This window comes from Ochotona curzoniae, unplaced genomic scaffold (genome assembly GCF_017591425.1).
Source record: "Ochotona curzoniae isolate NIBS_2020 unplaced genomic scaffold, NIBS_Ocur_1.0 contig_1014, whole genome shotgun sequence".
Lineage (NCBI taxonomy): Eukaryota > Metazoa > Chordata > Mammalia > Lagomorpha > Ochotonidae > Ochotona > Ochotona curzoniae.
Genome location: NW_024464920.1, coordinates 14,786,358 through 14,810,304, shown reverse-complemented (window position 1 = coordinate 14,810,304; position 23,947 = coordinate 14,786,358). Strand labels below are relative to the sequence as shown.

The 23,947-nt window shown below is 47.1% G+C and overlaps 2 protein-coding genes across 3 annotated transcripts in view; both read right to left on the bottom strand.

The window, feature by feature from the left end:
• Positions 1-7,695: 7,695 nt before the first annotated feature.
• DUSP6 (dual specificity phosphatase 6) lies at positions 7,696-12,017 on the bottom strand. Of its 2 annotated transcripts, XM_040981038.1 has the most exons (3): positions 11,152-12,017; positions 10,279-10,716; positions 7,696-9,184 (listed from the first exon to the last, which is right to left on the bottom strand). In XM_040981038.1, exons 1-3 carry the CDS (start codon positions 11,549-11,551, stop codon positions 8,877-8,879), a joined length of 1,146 nt encoding a protein of 381 aa, XP_040836972.1. In that variant the 5' UTR covers positions 11,552-12,017; the 3' UTR covers positions 7,696-8,876. The 2 variants fall into 2 exon arrangements, with proteins under 2 accessions (XP_040836972.1, XP_040836980.1); XM_040981046.1 differs by lacking the exon at positions 10,279-10,716 and having other exon boundaries at positions 11,152-11,567.
• POC1B (POC1 centriolar protein B) overlaps positions 11,712-23,947 on the bottom strand; it is a 160,071-nt gene continuing 147,835 nt past the window's right edge. Inside the window, exon 9 of the mRNA XM_040981017.1 lies at positions 11,712-11,837. Within this exon, the coding sequence (XP_040836951.1) occupies positions 11,712-11,837 (126 nt within the window). The remainder of the gene's footprint in view (positions 11,838-23,947) is intronic.

The window sequence follows — 23,947 nt, the reverse complement described above, 5'->3', positions numbered from 1 at the left end:
ACAGCCAGGCTATAGGCTTGGTCTTTTGATGTCCATATTGTGAAAGACATGGAGCAAGCTCCTTTACCCACTGTCCTTTGAAGACCCTGAGAGCCAAGATGGTTAGATTAAATTAACTACAGGCTTTAATGTATGTGGCATGTCTGGGAATTCCCCAACTGGACAGGTTAAAGAGTTACCCATGGACCTTTTACAAAAACCACATTCCTGGACCTCATTTCCCAGGATTCTGAACCAATAGGTCTGGAGCTGAGCAATTTCCCCCAAGATCTTTCCATAGATAAATCCAGAGTGCAATCTGATTGGCTGGCCCTGAATCGTGTTCCGCCTCTGAGCCAACCAAAACCCAAAGATGAAGCACATTTTGACCTGACCTGTGTTTCATCCAGGAGGTTGGGTTTTTGCCCAGAAAACTGGATGACTAGCAGCATCTCCTTTTTCCTGAGTAACAGAACTTTGATTGCATGAAGGAAAGCTGGTGCCCAACCCCTGCAGCCCCCAGGTCCTGCAGTTGTGGTCACGTGGTGAACCCTGGTCACAGTACATGGGATACAAAGTCTTTTACAGTATTCTCACGTGGCTTCATTAAGGGAATTGACGATGCAAGGAACTGACCACTGTTTTTCCATGTCTCCTTCCTGCTAACTGGAATGTGAATATGACCCTAACTGGAGTCACTATGTTATGACCCAGAAGATCAAAGACAGAATGAACCTCAGCCCCAAGCGATCCTAGGAAATTGTTCTGCCAGGCCAGATTCTCTTACCTCTTGGACATTTACAGATGAGAATAAACCCTTGTAAGTTTTGCTCATGTTTAGTTTTCATTCTCTGTTTTGTACACTTCTCGATGTGATCTTCCCTAATTCTGCAAGTAGTTGTAAATGGGAAGGGAGGCTGGGCAGACAAAACCACAGTTATTTCTACACTTTGCAACTTCTCTTTACATTTCATTTCCCATATCCCCAGACACCCTGAGTTTTAAATCTCTATTTTGAAACCCAAAATATGTTCTTCCCATGCGTTACAAACAATTACTTCCGTCAAATCTTGGGCCTAATTAATCACCTAAAACTGACTCCTGCAGCATTCCCACTTATCTATGAAAAACTATCCCCTCCTCCAATCTTGGTTCATGATTAATATACTCCAAGGTGCTTCCAGCCCAGCCCAACTGAGCCATAGAGAAAGTAGCCATTTCTTTAACTCAATCTCTTTGACTGTTTCTCCATCTGTTTTACAGATTCAACCTTCCTGAGGAAGATCAGAAAATCAAAGTTTGAAAGGAATTGCACTGATATTTTCAATGTATACAATCAATAAAAGCCAGTAGTCACAATAACAAGGCACTCTCTATATCAATGGGAAAAGCAGAAGTAACTCAACAAAAAAACTTCTTAAGAGACTTGAACAAGCACTTCACAAAATAAAATAACCCATGGCTAATGAACGTAAGAAAAGAACCCAACTATATTAGGAACCAGAAAAATGAAAATTAAGATCATCCACCAGGTAGGCAAAAACTATCAAGTCTGAAAATACCAAGGGCTGACAAAAATACAGAACTAGGTGAAATTCAAATACTACTGGTGAGAATATAAACAGAGACAGTTCCTTCTTAAACAAACCATTACTATCTGAAATGGAGGATCTATAGTCCCCATTGTGCTATTCTCCATACAGAGGGAACAGGTGTATATGTGGATATTGTTCTAGCGGTATTTCCCATAATAGTCAAAACTGGGGAAAATACCATTAACATATGATGACCTACCATAGTGGAATTTGATAAAATATGAAAATAAACCTTTGTTACACTTTATAACATTGGCCAATCAAACTCAAATAACACCTTTTCTTTTCTCTTGCAAATGTAAAAGTATCCTGCTGTAAAAAAAAAAAGTGTTGCATCTTTTGTTCTAAGGTTCATTGTTAAAAAAAGAAGAAAATCTGATGGCATTACTGTGTGTTAGCATTAGAAACAGAGTAAAAAGAGCAAAATTAAAAGAATGATTACAGGGGCCAGTGTGATGGCATAACTGGCTAATCCTCCACCTGCAAATACCAATATCCTAAACCGGTGCCAGTTCATGTCCAGCGACTCTACTTCCTGTCCAGCTCCCTGTTAATGGACTGGGAAAGTAGTAGAGGATATCTCAAAGCCTTAGTACCCTTACTCCTTACTCATGTGGGAGACCAGAAAAAAACTCCTGGCTCCTGGCTTTGGATCAACTCAGCTCCAACCATTGCAGCCAATTGGGGAGTGAGCCAGTGGATGGAAGATCTTATATATATATATAAGATATATATATATATAAGTATATATATATAAGATATATATATATAAGTATATATAAGATATATATATATAAGTATATATAAGATATATATATATAAGTATATATATATATATATATATGTACTTTTTAGACGAGATCGGGCGCGTTCAGGGTGGTATGGCCGTAGACATATATGTACTTTTTAAAAAAAGAATAATTACAGCAGTTGGTCAAGAAAGACGGGACCATGAAAGTTATCATGCTAAACAGTTTTTGATCCTCCCAAACAATGAAAGCTCATTGTTTTGTCTCACAGTCCTCAATCAGCTTCCACCCGAAGGGTGACAGGTCAATACAACAGGAGACTCAACCACCATGCTCTGAGGAAATTCAGGCTGCATGGAGAAAAATTAAAATCCTCGCGAGGACTTTTATGTGAGTGGGGCATCCTAGCGATGAGGCCCCTGCTCTGCAGAGCAACTGCAGGATTCATAAGCCAGCCATCCCTGCTGGGCCCAGCCCAAAGGAAGGCTTAGGAACAAAAGAAATGGCTGTTGTTTGAAGCCACTCATTTGCAGGTGGCTGGTGATGGAGCAATAAAGGGCCATTCTTGCCACAGTCGTTCCCGCAGAGCCTCCCTCTTCCCTTCGCTTTCTTCTTTCCTCCTTCTCCTGTTAGCTGTTGCAACTAGAATTAAACTGAGCCTAATGAAAACTACTTAATGTAATAAATAATTAGATTTTCTCCAAAGTTAGGAAAGAAGGAAACCCAGGCCAGTGAGCAAATTTTTTTCAGACTTGCTTTGTGTTCTTCAGGTTGTCATTATGAAGCAATGTATGGTATTTTCTTGCTTTCCCTGTGTGTGTGTCTGATGTATGGTGGTTCAAAACATTCCTAACTAAAAATGAGTAATGCTGGTGCGATAGCATAGTGGCTAAAGTCCTCGCCTTGAACGTGCTGGGATCTCATATGGGCACCAGTTCTAATCCTGGTGGCCCTACTTCCCATCCAGCTCCCTGCTTGTGGCCTGGGAGAGCAGTCGAGGGCAATCCAAGGCCTTGGGACCCTGTACCTGTGTAGGAGACCTAGAGGAAGTTCCTGGCTCCTGGCTTCTGATTGGTTCGGCTTCATCCATTGAGGTCACTTGGGGAAGGAACCATCAGACGGAAGATCATCCTTTCTGTCTCTCCTCCACTCTGTATATCTGCCCTTCCTATAAAAAAATAAATTAATTTAAAAAATGAGTGATGGATAAGCACATTTCCTTTGTTCTGTAAGTGACAAGATAGGGAAGGCAGTGGTCCTTTCCTACTTAAAAATAAAATTCAGATCTAAAATGTTAGTTGAAGCAGAAAACAATATTTAAGAATGAGGCCAGGGTCCCCGCCTTACAGCACAGTGGATTAAGCTAGGCTCTGAAATGTTGGCATTCTATTCCTGAGCAGTGCTTTGAGTTCCATATATTCTTCTTCTGATCCAGTTTCTTGCTAAAGTGCCTGGGAAGACAATAGAAAGTGCCCCAGGTGCTTGGGCCCTGACACCCATTTGGGAGACTCAGATGTTCCTGACTTTGTTCTGTTGCATCCACTTAGAAGAGAACCAGCAGATGGGTGATTTTCCCTTCTGGATCCTGGAGGGTCCCTCCAACATGGGTGCTAGAGAAAGACTAAGCTGTCACATCTAGAAACACAAAGTAGCCTTCAACCTCCAAGGGCTCTTTGATTACCTTTTAAATTTACCTTGCTTCCCTGAACCTGGACAACACACAGCCAGTTCTGGATAAATATTTGTGCATTGTTTGAACTTTGCTCCGCACCCCTAAGAAATCAATTTTGGATTTGAAAGAAGTGTGGAGATTCGTTCATCAAAACAGACTGGTTGAGAGCCACTTGCTAAGTGAGCGGTGAGAAAACAGCAAGTCCGGGGATTTGAATGTTTTGCAGGCCCTTTCGCAACATGAGTCCGGCTGTTAGGAGGATCTGCATACAGACTGAGGGTTTTGGAGGCACGCTTATTACAAAGTGGGTTTCCAAGGCTATTTCCTCAGCACCAGTTAGCCCACCCTGTGACCTGCCCTTCCTATGTGCTCCCCACCTCCAACCCCGTTGTTTGTCTGTTTGTGCTCCGTGACCTCTCATTCCGTAGACCTGCACCACACTCCGTGCCCTCTCCCCTCTCTTGCTCCTTGACCCATGCCCCTCGCCCAGATTTCCTCTGGGCATTGGGGTATCAGAGTGAGAAAGTGAACCTCTTTATTGCAGGTTTCCTTGTGTAATCCTGAAAGGGCAATATGGATAAGGTCAAGGCCAGAATCAACAGCCACTAGCCTCCATAGGGCTCCTGAGGAAAGTCAGTTTTGTAACTTAGGCCTCAAGGGCAACTTCTCTGTGAAGGGAGGGCTTGCTTCTATGACTGGTCGGTCTCTCTATTGAAATCAGACTTCCATTTGTCAGGTCATTTACCCTCTGCTTCCTTCACTTCCTCGCTGGGAAATGGGAATTTGACTCCCTAGCCAGCATCACGGGACTTTATAAAGTGAAGCAAGTATTGATGACAGAGCAGGAAGCGCTAAATCTACAAACTCAGTCTGGTAACATGCAGTCGATACACACACACACACACACACACACACACACACACACCCCTTTAATGAGTGGCGAGTGTTAGGCATCCCTTAGGGGTGGCTTTGGGCATGACTGACCTCTCTCTGCCTTAGTTTTTCCTCTGGGAAATAAATGAAGAACTAAATGAGCTAAAACTGTACTTGAAAGCCAGTACAAGTCTTCTTTCACCCACTCTGCACCTCATTTTATCATTCATGAAGTATCGCCAGTTTGTGAGCAGAAGGTTAGAATTATAAAAGAATCTTAGAACGAGAGGTAGATTCTTTCATTTTACCAAGAAGAAGAAAGAAAACATTGGAAGCAGGGTGCCACGCTCAGGGCTCCCCAACTCATTAGCAAGAGAGCAGGAGTTAAGAGTTCAAGTCCCTTAATTGTCAGGTCAGGGCAAATCTCCATTTTCATTCCTTTGAAGTCTGTGTCCGTCCCCCCACCCCCAGACAATCCTTTCTCATTCCAGCTCACGCTTTTAACCAGTGCATTCTGTCAGTCTTTTGCAGCTCCCACAGAACCTGCAGAGAACCCCCCTGCCACTAGCCCCCCGCAGGCCCCTGCTTGAGGCCAGGAAAGGTAGCTTTCCCAGAGCTGGAGAGAGAGGGGGAGCCACTAATGGGGACAGCAGGTGAGGAGGGAAGCCTGGCAGCTAAACTGGGGCTGAAGGTTGCCCTAGTAACCGCGCTGGGCTCCATTCAGGAAGCAGCCCAACTCCAAGATGCAAAATGATCGCCTTCCAGGGCTCCAGCCAGCACAAAGACCTCACAGGAGCCCCGGGACTGCCAGGAGTAACGGGAGGCGCTGGGCAGGGTGGTTTCCTCCCTGCACCCCAACCCGGGCTGTCAGTCACAACTTTCCACCTTGTGCAGAAGCAGGAGAAGCAGAAGCAGGCGGGGAAATAGCTCTTTGAATCTCTGGCCTCTGCGAACCATAAAAACCACCCAGGGAATATGAGTGCTTTTGTAGAGATGGAGGACCACAGGCACCCCTCTGGTCAGCAGCCTTGGGAAACAATTCACAGGGGATGCGGGGGCAGAATCCCAAACATGCCAACTTTATGGGGGCCCTAAACTCTTCTTGCTCTCTCTCCTCTTTGGAGACCTGTGACAAAGACTACTCGCTCCCAATTTATTGGGACCTTTTTTTGTATGTGTGTGGTCACAGCTTGAGCTGCCTAACCACGACTCCCTCTCTCCTCCAAATCGCTGTGAGCCACTCACTGAATGGGCCAGGCTCCTTTATGCTCCCTGCACAGGTTCAGCTCACACTGTGACCCTGCATGGCTTCCTGCTATTCATGTGTGTTACTTCCCCTTTGTGGTAATGGCTTGTGGCACTCGGCCAGAAAACATTATTAATTTCAGAAGTGGACTGACAAACAACAACCCACAGTGGAACGAGAGGAAGTGCTGGGGAGGCCAGCTGTCGGCTGGAACTCAGCAGTAGGAACTCAAACGCATGCAGGTTCTAGGAGGAAAGAGATGACAATCCACAAAGAGGAAATGCACTAAAATTATCCACATCTCATACTCGAAAAAAAAAAAAAAAGAAGAAAGAAAAAAGAAAGAGAAAAGAAAGCGGAGAAAAGAAAGGGAGGGGAGAGGCACCCAGCGACTTGAGCTGCAGCTGGACAGGAAATTGCTAACGCTACTTGGAAATCCCTACTTTGAACAGGCGGGTTAGGGAATGCCAGGAGCGGAAATGGTTCAGAACTGGATTAGCACAGAGCCAAGTTGAACGGCAATCCACTTCTCCTTTCTCTATTCCTACTGACTTGGGACACCCAGATAGGAGACCAAGTTGGTATTTTTCTGCACTATTTTTCTGTGGGCTTTTATATTTAATTGCTTAAAAAAAAAAAAGACAATCATACTCAATGGTTTCATGCACCTTCTCCCCAAACGTACATTACATCACTCACGTGTCTGAGTGTACATCTTGTGTTGTACAGGTGAAAAGTTCATCTCTCCTCGGTTCAGATAAAGGGACTGTAATCCTGCATTCAGCCCAAAATGTAAGGATGTTCTGGTCCATTCATTTGCCTCCTGGGATTTGTACACTTTTTGCTTCAAGAAGGGAAGATCCCAAGGCCAACAGCAGGGTAGTGAGCCTGTAGCTTGAAACAAACTTTTCAAAATACATCTACACGTAGGTTCCAAAGGTGTTTCTGGCCCACACTAAGGCACTCCACAACAGGAACAGCAGTCCAACCCATGGGACACTGGAAAATTCTAAAGCCACATCCAGTCTCAGTGAGAAGCTCAGCTATGCCTGGCCAAACGCATGGGAAGGGCAAAGGGGCCACTGGTATTCCAACACTTGGATACCTTGGCAGGTGAACTGCCAGACAGTAACAGATTTCAAAAAGGATGAGTCTACTTCCTTACACTGTGCAAGGATCCTGAGGTGTTGGAAAGGTCAGTATAGGGATGACACCTAATTATTGTCATACATTGTATGAACACCCTGTGGACAGCCAGATCCCATAACTCTGCAAGGTATGCTCTGTGGCTCCATTTTTCAGGGGCATTAAAATCCTCTTAAATAAACCCAAATGAGTACTGCCTGTGAACATGATACTCTGTTTCTTCTATGATGTCATCTATATTTGGAGCCAAGAATGAATTTCATAAACTATTCCGGGAAAATGTGCTAAGAATCACTGAAACTTAAAAAACTTTCCCCTGCAATTCCTACAAGTCAAGCTCAATCCCCAGTTGAAACTATTCCCAAATGGCTTATCTCACATGCAGGTATGATCAAGGGGAGCTTTAAAATTTTTCCTCCAAAAATGCACATTCGATAGCCAAAATAGTTATTTATTAATAATTTAAGATTTTACATTCTTATAATAAATTCCAGCTCAACACTTTATATCATGAACATAATGGAGCAACCGAACTCTCCCTTCTTCACAATCATTCGCATTTCACCTACCAAATGGGTACCCATGCTCACACACTTCCAGTTCTTACTTTTCTAAAAAGGAAATCAGCCCGAAGTATTGCATTTGAGGTGTCACTCCCTGAAGAATTTTGTACAGAGGTAATATACTGTTTAGCACAGCTGACGCTCTTTAAAAACAGGAAAAAAAAAGCCCATGATTTTGGTGTCTTTCGAAGATATCCCCTTTGAGACAACACAAGCCAAAATATTTACAAAGGTAAGGCATAGTCAACTATATTAAGACCAAAAAAAAAAAAAATCACAAGAATGATATATGAGAAAGACTGAAGACTGCACCATAACAAAGTCTTCATGGTAACTGTCCACTAAAATGTCATCAGAATTGGTTGGGTAAAGTCAAGCATGCTACAAATAGACCCTTTGGATTAGAAAAGAGCAAAATCTTCCATTTTATTTTGTTGTTGTTCTAAGAAGTGGCACACTGCTCTTTCTCCCTTTGGATGATGTCTTAAACCCATCAATTAAAATAATGTGTTTAACACGATCCAAACACCGTCAACTGATTTAAGATCAAATATTTACAAGAATCAAATGGAGTATCTGAATACTCCTCCCCTTCCCCCCCAACTTATATACCACAAACACAGAGCTGAATCTCTTTGGCTCCTCTATATGCAAAGTTGAGTCAGTCTTCACTGAAGACAATATAGATTTGGGTCCAGATGCAAAAGGAAACAGCCAGACGAGGTCTTAAAGAATACATGCTCCAACCCTACACCATTTGGTCCTACCCTATGTACCTGGACGTCCTCGCATTCCAGTCCCTGCATGGGTAGTGTGTACACATGGGCGTGGAGCAGACCCACTGCCTGTACCAATACAGTGGGTCCTGTTCATCCAAAGAGAACGGAGCAAACCTTTCCCTTTGCAATAACCAATTCCACACTCGGTAACCTCGTCTGATGCGGACATCTGGTGTCATCTGGACACCTGGGGCCACACACAAAGGAGGCAGCCCGGCTGCTGGAGAAACTGCTGAAGAAACACGCATCTCAGCAACAAAGGGCCCAGGGTGTTTCACGTGGATTGCAGTGAGTCCACCTGGTAGACATTCTGGTTGGAGGGGGTGGTAAAATAGAGTTGCTGCGCTGGCACCCGGTTGTCACAGGGACTGCTAAGGCCTAGTGTCCGCTCAAAGTCCAGCAGCTGGCCCATGAAGTTGAAGTTAGGGGAGATGTTGGATTTCTTCATCTTGACAATGTCATAGGCATCATTCATGGACAGGTTGAGCTTCTGCATCAGGTAAGCCACAGTCACGGTGACGGAGCGGCTGATGCCAGCTAGGCAATGTACCAACACACCACAGTTTTTGCCCCGGGCTTCATCTGAGAACACAGAAGGAACACAGGTGAAAATTCAGGGAGACTGAAAGGAAAAAAAAAAAAAACCAACCTCCACACCCCACCCCACCCTCTTGAATGATCTAGTCTAAAAACGAAATTTAAAAAGAATTGTGTGTAAGCCAGTTAAGCCCTGCAGGCAAACAGAAAATACACCACTGAGATAAAACATGTACACTGGACACAATTACATATTTTAAATATTTTCTGAAAAGGGAGCTTTTGTATTAAGTTTCTGCCAAAAAAAAATGCCTCCTTAATGTGTGCATTCTTGGCCTCAGCACGTGAATACCAGAAACCCTGCAATATGGTGGTGCATGCCTTTCATACAGGCGAGCAGACTGCAAGGGTCTATTAAATTATTCTCCAACTGTTGTGTAGCTAACAATAGAGGTATTCAGCCTTTGAAAAGAGAGAGGGAAGTCACAGGGGACAGCCCATTAGGAGGAACAGGATGTAGACAAGGCCTGAAAATGAGTTCCTTTGTAATAGGAAATGCACTACAATGCCTAGAGATTCACTTCTCCCAGGCTTGCGGCCCACGGCTCTTCCTGCCAGGGTCAGGTTACCCACTCTGTCTCGCTGTCACCAGTGTATCGTAGTATCACTGGACTGGGGAACTCAGCATTCATTTCCAACTGCTAACTGGATGTCCTAAAGTTAACTCCCATGTCTTCTTAAATTATACAGCACCGTTAGAACCTCAGCCTGCAGCGAGTACTTTAATGTAACCCTTCCCCCAAAGCTTTGACTTAGCGAGGGAGGGGAGGCAAGACAGAAGAATCTGCTGTCCCATTTCTATGAAAAGTCCCCTTTTCAAAAGACTGAATTAGAAGATTCAAGAAAAGGAAGGAACACTTGAAATACACCTGAGGGCTGCACTCCTATCAAATGGCATTATGTTCCTTCTGCTTAGTAAAAAGATCAACCAGGACTAAGACCCCCCCCCCCCCGCCCCAGAACCTCACAGAGCTGCAGCCAGACAATCAAGCAGCAATAAGGGCCAACAGCTTCCCCTAGGCACGACTGGGGGAGTTTTGGCATTTTAAGTCAGAGCCCCAATTATAAATTCATCTCACCTATGAAAGAAATGGCCTCAGGAAAAAACTGGGACAAGTTCTGGCTCCAGTGATCCGAGATGGGGATTTGCTTGTATTTAAACTCTCCTGCGTTCTCAAAGAGATTGGGCAAATTGGGGGTGACATTCAGAATGTACTTGATGCCAAACTCCTCCAACACATCCAAGTTGGTGGAGTCCTTGGCACAGCCCAAGTAGAGGAAAGGCAGTATCTCCACGGGGAAGGAGGGCTGGCTGTTGGACAGTGGGCTGCCATCCGAGTCCGTGGCACTATTGGGGTCTCGATCGAGGTCAGATTCAATGTCCGAGGAGGAGTCGGAGCTAATCCGCAGGCCCCCGAGCCCCAGCACCGGCAACGGCGGCGAACTGCTGCTACACGAGCCGTCCAGATTGGTCTCGCAGTGCAGAGCGAACTCGGCTTGGAACTTACTGAAGCCACCTGCCAGGACGAGAAGAAGGAGCCGCGTAACCCGAGATGCAGTAGTAGTTTTCACAGCTCGTGAGAACCGCAGCCGGGGGCAGGAAACACCGCAAGCGCCCTTGGAACCCCCTCACGCGTAGGCCCAGATACTAGAAAACACACTTGACATGTGTGCCCTCGGAAATGGCTCGAACCGGGCCGCCTCCCCTGGGAACCCTCACTCTTTCGAATCCGGAAATGCGCAAAATGGCAACATTTCTACCATCTCAACTCGCCCCAGACCCAATCCCGCAAATCTTAACTTCAAAAATGTAATAAAAAAGGAAAAGTGGGAAGCAAGCGGAGTTGCGGGTCTCAGATCCCCGCACGGCTCCCGACTCCTCGCTTGGTACCCCGGCCCGCAGCCTGTAGCCCCGAGTCCTGCCCCATACCCCGTGCGCCCGGGGCGCGTACCTTCCAGGTAGAACGCCCGGCAGCCCTCGTCCTTGAGTTTCTTGAGAAGGAGCCCGAGCACCGACTCGCCGCCCGTGTTCTCGTTCCAGTCGCTGCTGCTCTCGTCGTAAAGCACCACCGTGTCGGTGCCGCAACGGCGGGTGAAGCGGTCCCGGTCCTCGCTGCGCGTGAAGAGCGCGCGCACCGACAGGTTGCCCTTCTGCAAGCGCCGCAGCATGATGCCCGGGATGGCCACGTTGATGGCCGACTCGATGTGCGACGACTCGTACAGTTCCTGCGGCCGGCAGTCCATCAGCAGCAGCCGCTCGTTGCCCAGCTCCAGCTGCTCGTTGAGCCACGCCACCGTCTTGCTGATCGCCATTTCCGACGCGAAGGGCGCGGGTCTGAGCGTATCTATCATGGGGGTCGAGCTGCAGGAGAAGGCGGGGTGCCTAGCAGTTGCCCCTGGGGGCAGGCATAGGCCGAGCGCGCCGCGCGAAGCCGCCGCTCTTGGAGCGGATTTTAATCTCGCTTCGTCTTTTCCAGACCGAGGTTAGTGGTCGGAGACGGCGATTCAGAAGTCAAGCCGGCGGTTCGCTCTGCACCCAGCCGCAGCTGCTGGCGCTCGGTGTCAGTGAACCTCTGAATGAAGCTGCCCAGTTTTGTTCCTCCCCGGTGAATGAAATCCAATTAATTCGGACTCCGCGCTACGAAAGCAGAAAAGGGAAGGGGGGGGAGTCAAACGGCTGCTAATCCCTCCCTCTGAGGCTGTACCTCAAATCTACCGGAGCGTCTTTCCCCAGCGGATTATCCAAGAGTCGATTTGCTCACTGTCCCCAGGACTCTACCCTCGCACACCCCCAGCGCGAGGCAGCTCCTCAATGGATACAAACAGCAAGCACCTCAATGGATACATTCTCCAGGCCAGCCAATGAGCGCGCTGCGGAAGGGGCTGTTGCCGTGGGGACGGGCCGGCTGGAACAGGTTGTGTTGATGAATTGTTAATGAGTTTGTCATTCACAAAAACGGAAAGGAATTTCCGCTCCGGATAAGCCCCAGTGCAAACAAGCTGCAACTGCGGGCTCGGCGGGAGGAAGGAGAAAGAAGAGGAGGCGGCGGTGGAGGAGGAGCAGGGCACAGAAACCGGGGCACTTGAGTTGTCTCGTGTTTCCTTCGGCCGAGACTTCACACTTCGCGTCGGAACTTTTGCGCACAAATGGTGCAATTAGTATGCACAAAGGCCCTTGTTCGCGACGCGGGTGCTCGCGAGGTAGCTTTAGGGAAACTTGGGCTGACTTTTTTCCCCCTCTTTGTTCCCTTCACACTCATTTGGACGCGAATTCGCCTTAACCCCCACCCTCCTTTAGGCGGTGTGTGGCATTTGTTTCCCACTTTTTAAAAGCCCAGCTCTGTTTGCTCTGATGTTCTTTTAGCTGAGTCTGTGTTGGGACTCGTGAACTGCCTTGGGCTTTAGTGACCGCCGAGGTGTTAAATGCTAATCCAACATCTTTCGAAACAAATCGGGATTTTGTTTAAACATTTGCAAGCAAATACAGTTGGTTTCTTTGGTTGTCTGGATTCTCCTTAAAAAAAAAATTTTTTTTTTTAAATAGTGCTTTGACTTAAAAAAAAAAAACAGCGCAGAGAAACTTGCCTGCAGCCCATTGCTTTTACTCTTCCCTGCAGTATAGAGCATTAGGAGCCATTGTGGTCCAAGTCACCACCCACACACAGCTCGGCCCGCATATCCTTCACGAATTATGGACATGGAGCTTGGATTCCGGGACACACCGAGCCCGACCCTCACTGCCCGTTCGGCGAAGCACGCGGGGGTCCTCAGGGAAAGCTTGCCAGCTCTCAACGGGAGGGCTAGGCATAAGTCACCGCCGAGGCCGGGGGTGGGGGCAGGTCCTCGGGGTGCCTTTCCAGCCGCCCCTATCCCTTGGTAGGGGGTTGTGGGTTTGGCGGGGAGGGGGCCGCGCTTGCGCGTTGGGCTGCTCGCCTCCCCACCCCACTGTCCCGCCGCTCCCGCTCCGCGGACACGGGGCCTCCCGCCACCGGTGCAGTGATGCAGGGCTGCTCGCGGAACTCCGGGATCCCTGGAGACCGCGGGCGGGTGGGTGGCGAGGACTGGTGCCTGCCGGGACTTCCTGGCTCCCAAAGTGGGAGTCGTGAGGAACGCCTCTGCCCCCGCAGAACCAGCAGGTAACGTGGGGAGGTGCGGGCTAGGCCCACGAGCAGTGGCTACTCCCCCAGCGCCGGCCGGTGGAGGCGTGGCCGGGCGGGTGGCGGCGACAGGGGACGCAGGCCCGCCGGCGCGCCGAGCCCCATTGTTATATAAAAGTGCCGAGCGCCCCTCCCCGCGGAAAACCACCTGTGCGCGGCCGGCGCGCGGAGGAGGGGGTTGCGGCCGGAAGGCGCGGGCTCTAATCCGGCCTCCCCTCCCTAACCCCCGGCGGAAAAGAGGCCGCGCATTGTCCCGCTGCTGTCTGGGAGGCGGAAGCCAGGGCAGGGGCCCGGCGGGGAGCGGCTTTTCCGAGCGTCCGTCTCTGCGTTTTGTGCTTGCTCTGAAGGCGGCGAGGGCACCTGAGGTCACTGGGTCTCCCCTTGCCCCGCATCCACGGGGCTGCCTGCTGAGACCCAGCTGCAGGTTTGCGTTTGCAGTCACCCGCCTCTCGCCTGCTTGGGGAGACATCCCCCCCCCGAAAAAAAGCAAGCAAACAAACACCAAGTTTGTAGCTCTGCAGCCGGCAGCCAGCCAGCCCCGAGAACTGCAGCTTCGACGAAAGCCGGCCGTTCCACGCTCCACTCCGTGCCTTTTTTTGGGCAACCATTGGAAAAATGCTGTCCTCCCCGACACCCCCCCCCCCCCGCGCTGCTGTTTTCTCTGGGTGCTCTCCAGATGGGCCTGGGCTGACAGCCCGATCACCCCGCAGCCTTGTTAGAGAGACCGCAGTCCTCCGCATCGGGGGCGGGTTGGGGCGAGGCGCGGTGTCCCACAGCCCAACTCAGCCAAGTCTTTCAGCCAAGGCCCTCCGGCCGCAGGAGGGGAGGAAGTTCCGTTTCTACTTACCTATTTTAAAAGTGCAATTAACTGACCTGAGTCTAAGCCTGGGCTTGGGAGGATAATGTGTGAGGAGTCAGACGGAATAGCAGGCAGTCATGATTTTTGGTCCTTGGTGTTACTTTTTAAAAAAATATAAAATCGTATTTCTCTCCCGTCCCTCCCCCCTTTTAAAGAGCAGGTTTCTTTCAAGGGCACCCTCTCCTCTTGAGGGAGGACAAAGGGGCAAAATTAACATATCAGTTCACCATCTCAGAGTTGTAACAAAAGAGAGAAGCGACCCACCTAATCTCATCTGTGGGTCACTGTCCAAGAGATGACGCCAGAGTGATCAGTTTATCATTGGAATGGGAGGAGGAAGTTAGAACCAGTCCCACCCTTCTGAGGTTTGATTCAAAACCAGATGCAATTGTGAACGATTTGTCCTTTGAGTAACTCCCCTGAGCTGGCGCATAAGACACCATCTCCGCCATTGTCTCGGGTTTTCTTTCTCTCCTTGGATCCAGACCTTGTGCCACGCTATGGCAGGAGGTCTGGGGTTTTTGCTTAGGATACGTGGAGCTCCCTCCTAGCCACCATGGCAGGAGCCCTCCCCTCCCTTTTTTCCCCCTAAACAAATCCTGCTTTGCAAACTGGAGTTGTCTGCCATGTTTCGCGTCGAATACCCTACAACAATAACACCTCGGAAACCGGGAGACCTAAGCCTTTGGTTTCATGTTCCTGGCATAGTTAATGAAGTGCATTCTGACAGCAGGATGTGAAGAAGGGTGGCTTAAAAGGTACGCTGGAGGTTGAGTTATGCCCCCAGCTCTTCCTAGAAGTGCAAATCCAGTTAAATCAACTCTCTTCTCCAAGGCATCCTTCCTTGTCCAAATGATGACAAACACCTGAGCCTCTTACTAGGTGAAGTAGGAGTTCCCCCTGAGCGGTGATGATGTGCTATTAGCTGTAACTACTGTTTTGCTAATTGTGAATGAACCTGCAAAATGGCCTAGTTCCTTTGGGATGTTTCTTTGCATCTCAGAGACACCCTTGGGGTCCTGCCTGCCAGCTTGCCAGGACTCCTCCCCCGGCCCTCCCAGGGATTGGCCACCTTAACCACTGTAATCCCACCACCTCAGCTGGACGCTTAGACCAGGCTCCACATTATGGCAGCTGTGTTTCTAATTTCCCCCTACTTTTTGCCTTATACCTCACATCATCTGACATCATAGAATTGGGGAGGGGAGGGGGAGTCATATACTGGAGGCTGGGTACCACTTTGAATGCACGATTTAGGTCTTCAGAAAACCCAGATACATTTTCACCCCCTTTCACAGAAATTAAGGATGGGAGCAGGACGTGAAGCTAGCCACTTGGCAGTGCACTATGGAAGCTACATTCACTTGTGCAGGCGGCTGGATTTTTCTGTTTGTTTTTCGCAGCCTGGAGTGCTCTGTGGCACCTGCACAGAGAGGGTCAAGGATGGAAAGCTGGGCTTACCTCCTGCTCCTGTTACACACCAGAGGGTTTCTGTGACTGCACGCAGCTCTTCACTAGTTAGCCATTCGCTAAAGAAAGCTGCATACTCTTTACTCCTTGGAATATACCTTCCATTCTAATCCACATCCCAGCCACTGCTTCTCTAGTGTGGCAGCACAGCCACATGGGGCTGAGACCCTAAGGGAAAGTCAGCCTGGGAGGAAGTGTCTTCCTTCATTTATACATTCATCCTAGGTACTGGCAATGCAGCAATGAATGAAATGAGTAACCTACCTCGCTGGAACGTTCATTCTGTTAAGGAGAGGTAGTAAACAAATCACTATATGTCAGAAAGTGGTGCTACAAGAAAAAAAACTAAGGACATTGAGAAAGTATAAAATTGGAGCTACTTAGACCTGCCCGGAAGGAACATGTGGATTCAAGACGGCCAGGATGACTCAGAAAGTGGGCTGAGCAGTTGAGAAACTGGTTAAGAAGACTACAGCCTGTACTGGAGTGGCCGGGAGGGTGTCCGCTGCAACTGTGGCTTCCTGCTGGTTGGAACCTTGGGAGACGATGTATCATTAAATCCTGGTCATTCATCCTGAGTTCCTGGTGAACCAGTGAATAGCGGCAGGCTACTTGCCTACCTCGCCATCGTCTGTCTCTCTTCTGCTTCTGATACACATATATATGATACTCAAGGTAATTAAGACAAAAAATGATCACTGCATAAAGGTGACTTGTTGGTGACCCAATCTCTAATTATCACTATGGCAAGCCTTGTGGCCAGGCTCGAAAGAAAAGCCCTTACAAGAACAAGGGTTCCAGAGTTGAAGAACAACAGGCTTCCCTAATACCCTAGGACTCAGTTCCCGCTCTCAGATATCATTCCTGTTTGAAGAGGTTGTGTTTAATGATTAGGGACCACGGCAGGTGGCTCTCCCATTGTTCTGAATGCAGAGCACCACATTCACACGTTCAGTGTGTGTGTGTACATGTGTGTGCACACACGAGCACCAGGGGAACCTCGGTGCCTGCATGCCTCCCCTTTCCTGAAAACTCCCTCACAATTGGCTCTGGAAATTTGGAAAACAGCGTTTTTTCCCCCTGGTTTGAGAGTCCTTTGCGATTTACAAGATTCAGAAGGGCTAGCGTGATCTTTAATCTTCTTGGCATAATCTCCCTGAATATACTGACATTTATTAACACATCATGTGAAAATACTTGACCAGATTATTGTCAGATTAGGAGATGGGGTTTGGGAAGGTCGGCCTGAAAACGCAAACTTGTGTCCGATTGAAGAGTCGCTTTTAGGGGCCCCCAGGAGGCCCTCTAAGTGAATCGGGGGACAGCAGAACCAAGTTCAACTGCAGTTTGAAATAGTCTTGGCTTAAAATGGCATGGGAACGTAAATATTAACCTTGAGACGTCCTTACAGGTGCCTGAAAAAAACAGTGAGAAATTGTTTCTGCAAAACAGGAACTGAAAACCAAGGGGCTCCAGGGACTGACAGTAGGAACCACAGGTCCTCTCCTTGGTAGTAATGAACCTCGCACTCAGAAAACCAAAAAAAGTTTCAAAGGGCCCCCAGTGGAAATACCACAGGGCAGCCCGAACCCCAGCAAAGCTTCTGGGGAGCTTCACCACTTTTCAGAGTTCCAGGCAGTTTGCCCTGAGGTGAGGAGCGGCCGGGTCCTATTGACTGGGAGTGCGTTAATGATTTACCCTAACAATGTGAGGGCGGGGGTGGGGAGTAGGGAACTAGGCGGGCTAGGTTAGAACACCACCAAGAGGCAGCTGGGCAGCCTCCAAGGCAGGCCCATCTGGTGGGTGGTCAGAGTCGTCCTGTAAAGGAGATAAAACCTGTGCACCTTGCTGGAATGATACAGCAGAGGCAAACTATTGTGAAACCTCAGACCTTAGACAGTTGGGCTAAGCTTGAAAAGTTGTGGTCTTTGTTAGCTTTCTTGAGTTTTTCTTTCCCATCACCTGTTGAGATGCAGATTTGCTTTCAGGATCCTAAGGTGGCTTTACCTAGAATGTTCTTTTGAAGCTAATAGTCTCTAGTAAAGAAACTCATTTCAGGATAGCTATGTTAGTTTTCTCCTTTCGAATATTTTAACTCTTTCCTCCCAGGAGGGAAAACATTCATTGATTCTTCCCTCTTTTCCTTTATTTTCATAGAGTAGGAATGTGGAAGTATATTGCAGAGTATATATGTTAGAAGCTGTCAGGAAGTTGACTTTCTGCAGTATAACTGAACTCACTGACTTTTTTGAAAGACACAATACATCTTTCCTTCCCATCTTACTAATTCCAAACAAACATTCCAGAGTCTTAGTGCTGGTCTTCATTGGGCAACTCTGGCTTGAGGTGCTTCCCAGGAAGACAAGAACCACGTGGGTGTATCTTCTTCCCCAGGCCTGCTCGGTGGGGCACTGTGCATGGCGGCGTCACAGGCCTGGCCACACTGCGTCTCCTAGCCACGGAGTGCCTGTGCCTCCCAGGGTGCGCCACACTTCCCCCAGTGATTTCTCTCCCCGTCTTGTGTCCCTCTACTTAGGCAGGTGTGAACAGTACATTGAGCTGTTGTGTAAAAAAAAAAAACTAATTGTTTTTCTAAGTAGGGACAGTTTCCTGCCAGCCCATTGCTGACTTGGCCATTGGTGGAAATCACTGTTGCATCCACAATACAAGGAATGTCTTAGCTCAGTTTCTCAGAATTAAATTCACAGATCACCCAAGAATACCTTATGGAACCCCAGGATCCCCCAAGCTCCAGTGAAAGCAACAGTCCGTTGGGCCATTTGATGAGTTCTAATAGTTCTCTATTGATATAACATGAAAGTAACAATATGATAGCTACAGTTTATTCTACACCAAAGTCTATGCATATAAAATCTATCACAAAGGCCCTGTGAAACGGGTATACCTATACCATTAGCACAGTTGAACAGTGGGCAGGCTTGGGCTCAGATATCAGTCAGTTATGTCAGACTCCAAACATCTCGGTTCCCCACCTAATCAGAGTGGCCCTTAAGCGTGACTCTGTAGCCTGTTCTGAAATCACCTGTAACACAGTAGCAGCTTCCACATCATATGTTAAATTTTATCTTGATGGTCAAGACAGATCTGTGGTCAGACCAACCAGGGTTCTTAAGGAGGGTCACGTGCTTTCTAGCCATGTGACTGAGGGAAATCACTTAATCTCCCCATGCCTTAGTTTCCTTATCTGTAAAATGGAATCTTGTGTCACGGGGCTATTGCAATCAGTGAGTTGATTTGTAAGGGACTAGGAATGGTACTAAACCAGGACCTCACTTGTTTTTCTTAGTACACACGCACACACACACAGCTTCTAATAACTGTTTATTGCTGGGAAGGGATTATATTATGAAAAAAACACACTTTGTCAATTTAGTTCTCAGGAAGGGAAAAGCAACTCACTTGAAAACAATTATTTTTGAGAACAGAGAAAGTGCCTTTGTGACTCAAGCAGCCCAAAGAGATTGAGGTTTCTCAGTGTGTCAGGAGATCTGCCTAAACTGGAGCCCCGGGGAAACACTGACTGCATCACAGGGCTTCCTGGGCTGTTTAGAGTCCAAGCCTTCCATCACCAGTGAGCCACAGGTGTTCCTGTGGACTGGTGAGGGCAGCTAGAACCCTGCTGGCCTGAGCCATCTACCCACTGTCTCCCAGGGCTCGGTAGCTGCTGTCACTGACCTGACCGGAGCGTACTTTTAAAATTTGGCTCCTGCAAACAATAAATCTGTCCCATGGGAATTTCCCTCCTCCCTCTGACTTGATGCCCAGCAGGAACTTTTTACAGGGAAGTGGGATGGAGGACAGGGAGGGTCAGAGCTGGGGATGAAAGAAATCCCATTGGGAAGCTCAGACAGCCTGAAGTAAACAGGTAAATGTCCGACTAGATACAGCTTTTGGTGTAAACCCATCAGGCTTTTCTGGATCCAGTAGCAGTTTTAGCTTCTTTACTCAGACTTCAAAACTCTAAACCCTTGCTAGATCATATTCTTGCCTAACCAGTTTCCCAGGAGAAAAACCTTTATGATGGGTTTTCTCTATCCTTTTGCTAGATTGCTTCCATGGTAATTTACTTTTTAAGTAATTCAGTATAGCTATTGCAGTACCCTAAAGCTTTAGAGATAGCCAATAACCTGTGACAGTCTTGAATGTAAATCAACTTGGTGACCTGAGGAAGTGTTTTCAATTTAGCATTGAAGATGTTTGGAATATATTTCTGTTGTTGAAACTGATGCACTTGTAGTGTGTGGTTGCTAGAGAAAGTGTGACAGGACTAATGAATCTTTGTATGCCTGAGCTCTAAGAAGCCAGGCAGCCACCTACATATTAACACTGCAGCCTCTAGCCCTGGAAACTGCAGTCCTGCCCCTATGAGGCCACAGAACATACTGCTTGGAGTTTGGAACACCATTGTATTGGCAGCAGTAGGGTTTGGCAGAGGACGTAAGGCAGAGAGAAAGACCCTTCTCCAGCTGTACAGAGCTTGTAGGACTGAGACTATATACCAAAACACTCTTTTTGCCTAGTTAAACTTTGCTGAGATTTATAGTGAGAGAAAGGTGGGGTATGATGCAGACCTTCATCATAAGTAAATGTGGCGCCTCTAGCCTATTGGAAAAATGTCGATGCCCAAGTTCCTTCTTCGGTAATTATGATTTACTTGACCCTAGGCTAATCCTAGATGTTGGGGATTTTCAGGAACTCCGAGGAAGAGTTTTGTGTGTGGCTGGGACTGAGAACCACTGACCTAGGACTACTCAGCCATCAGTCCCTGGCCTGGGTAAAGGTTTTCAATGAGCCTGAGTTAAAGCATCCCTGAAAGATCAGTGGGTCTTAAATGTCCACAAGGTGTTAGTTCCCAGCCCACACCTGGACTCTGATTCATCCTGGGAGGGGTGCAGGGGACCTGGTTTAACCCACCGGCCCAGGGCAGCTTGTACATGTGGATCTCAGTTTGGGGAGCTCCAAGTTCCTCACCTGTCAGCACGAGAAAACAAATACACAAGCTTTCTTGATGGTTAACTACAAGAATGGTTCAAACAATGGTACCCTCTGTCACAAAGACCAGGATTTCTGATGAGAAAAATACAAAAATAAATGTAACTGGTAGCAACTCTTGAGATAGTGAGCACTCTTAGTTGGTCTTTGTCTTTTTTTTTTTTTCTTTCAGGAGCTCAGAAATGGTAAGATGATCTGCCTGGAGTTTACCTGAAGGACGCTGTCTCTTGATAACAACATCAAGTTTTGGGGTTATTTTTTTGCTTGTTGAGACCCAAATGCATTTTTCTAAGAAGGAAATGTATGCTGGGATATCTGAAGATGAGTAAGACTCTGGTTCTACTGTCTCCAAATAAAGGTTAGAAACATGCCTAGAGAGCACGGATGCAGTCTACATAATAAATGTGGTCATTGCGGTATGAAGTGGCATAGCAATGAGAAGAGGAAATGGTTCAGATGCCGTAGGGTGGCACTGGGAAATGTTATAGAGAGTCGGGCAATTCTGATCAGGCCCCCACGGGTACATGGATTTCTTTCTCCCCCAGCACAAGGGGATGGAAGGAAAAGTGTAAGAGAAAGATGAAGGCATGGAGGGATGGCCATGGAAGGCCACCGGAGAGCAGGTGAGCCAAGAAGGGAAAGGTTCACAGCCAGGAGGAAATGAGTGTCAGATGTCCATGCGAAGGAGTCTGGAATTTTTTCTTTAGGCAGGATGAGCAGCCGTGAAGTAAATGTAAACAGGCATGTGGCAGTGATTTCAGAATGAAGTTCTGATAACAAAGAGGTGAGGGGGCTGGAGGGGAGAGGGAAGCTGGGGACAGGAAAACCAATTAGGAGGCAATTGCCATTGTCCAGGAAGATGATGCTGTGCCAACACAAAGGTCCTCTTCCTAAAATAATATGCTAATCAACCTGCTGGGTTTTATCCCTCTTATTTCTAAGGCTAGAGAAACCATTTAGCCTTTCTGTGACTCAGAATCCTTTCCTATTAATAGAAGGTGACAAAATACTCATCTTTCCTCATTCAGGGAGGTACTGAGCGATGCTTGCAGTGGTAGCCGGGAAAGAGGGGGAAATGTTATTCTAAATGCCAATGGCATAATTCCTCTCTGGGGGAAAGAAACTGCCTTTACCCCTAACATTTAATTATAAAAGTTTCAAAACTGCAGAAAAGTGTAGTCAAAACGTCAGAAGCACACCTTAGAAGGAAGCTGCTGCCCACATTCCAATACTTACTACCCAGGAAGTGGCACTGCCCATCCAAGGGGCCAGTGAGTTCTGAATAAAGGCAGCACTGCAGCCTGTTTGGCCACAAGCACTGCACTGTATTGAGAGTCTGTAAGGAGAGGTCCCTTTCCCCACTGTTTGCCATGACAGAGAATGTGTGAAATGCTACCCCTTATGTGACCCCTGGTTCCTATTGCTGCAGTGGGGGACAGGGTGTCATGTTTTGGCAGGCGTAATGCTTGCAGGTTGCACTTGTCCCGGCTTGTATCCTCACAGCATGGTGCAGCGGGTTGTACCTTTTCCATCTGCCCCCAGGGCCCCTTCCCACAAATAAGTTCCCATCTCTCCATCCTGGACCTCGGGATTCTCTCCTCTCTTTGGAAAACATCACCAGGGTCTATCACAGAATACACAGAGGATTGAAACTGCTGTGAATTGACAGAGGGACTTTAATTTATAACGTTAAAAACATCCAGGCTCAATATATTCGCTGAGTTGGTGCCAAATTGTCTGAAGAATTAAAAGATAAGTGTCATGGAGACTAACAGGTAGAACTGTGACCTAAGAAAGAAGATACAAGGATAGCAGTCAGGGCTCTGTTAGAACAGAATGTTCAGGGTCCAAAGTGGAGTCCTTCCAACTCCAGGATGCAAAGATCGGAACTTACAGTAAAGAACTCTGAAGTACCTCATTTGATAGATGAGAACTGAACAGTTCCAGAGTGATATAACAAAAAGACATGTCAGGAACAAATACAGACAAGATAATAAATGCTACTTTCTGAAGTACAGTGACATAACGATTGATTAGTTCTTTCAAATGGAAGTGTTTAGTGCAATCATTTGTTCACTGCTAACATGCATTTCTTGGGAAATGTATTGGGGGGAATTTGTCACAGAGCAGCTGAGAGATTACAGCGCTTAGAAGAATAAGTGTTTTTAAGCTTTAACACAAATTAGTTCTTATTTTAAGGACAGCTTAAATGTCATGGCATCAGGGTCTACATTTGCTTGTACTGTCACATGTGCCTATTAGATTCTTTACTGCATAGAGCTGAAGAAAAAAACACTTGGAAACTTCGTGTGCCAATGTGAAAAGGATCGATTTTAAAGGGTAAGCAATGACAAGTTCTCCATTCACTAATAACGTTGAGGGCTGCCATTTGGTAATTCTAATTTCAGATCCAGTCTTTTTTTTTTTTTTTTTTTTTATTTGAAAGCTGGAGACAGATCTGCCAGAGATCTTCTATCTGCTGGAGTGATCCTGTAATGCCTACAGCAGCCAGGGCTGGGCCATGCCGAAACCAGGAGTCCAGAACTCAATCCAAGTCTGTCATGTGGGTGGCAGGGACCCAATTACTTGTCATCACCTGGTGCCTCCTGGGGTGTTCCTTAGCAGGAAGCTGGAATTGGAAGTGGGGATGGAACGCAAACTCAGGACCTCTGAAACAGCATGATGGCATCCAAAGCAGCTGCTCTCAACCAATACGCCTAACTCCTGCCCTGATGGGAACTTTAACTGGTATTTATTAATGTCAAGCATCTTTTTGTACTTTTAAAGACTGTTGGGAGTTCTTTTCCAATAAACTGTCTTGTCTTTTAATCATCTTTTGAGTTGATCTTTAATTTTTTTTAATTTTGTTTTTCTACCATAATATCAAGTTCACTATAAACAGTGAACAATGTACCATTAACCAATCATTAGTTTCCCACAGAAAAAGAGAAAGAGAAAGGGAGAGAGAGGGGAGTGTGTGTGGGGGAGGCACTTAATAATCACACTTAGAGACATAACTCAGCTCTGGCCGTGTGGCCAATTTGGGGAGTGAATGAGCCAATGGGAGACCTTCTCTTTCCGTAAAATCTGCCTTTCAAATATAAATACACCTTTAGAAAAAAACCAAAAACCCACAACTCATTGACACCTGACTTTCCCTTCTCAACTCCAGTTGATATGAAAACCGTCCTTACCCCTTAGCTTGCCTTATGGTCAAAGAATCCTGAGTTTTGTTTGTTTTATTTTAAT

Bases quoted from the DNA above. Each gene is read 5' to 3' on its own strand.
- DUSP6 (XM_040981038.1), bottom strand. From the start codon at position 11,551: ATGATAGATACGCTCAGACCCGCGCCCTTCGCGTCGGAAATGGCGATC. The intron at 10,717-11,151 runs GTACGCGCCCCG...TCGTCCTGGCAG, and splicing joins CCGGGCGTTCTACCTGGAAG to GTGGCTTCAGTAAGTTCCAA. The intron at 9,185-10,278 runs GTGAGATGAATT...CTGTGTTCTCAG, and splicing joins TGAGGCCATTTCTTTCATAG to ATGAAGCCCGGGGCAAAAAC.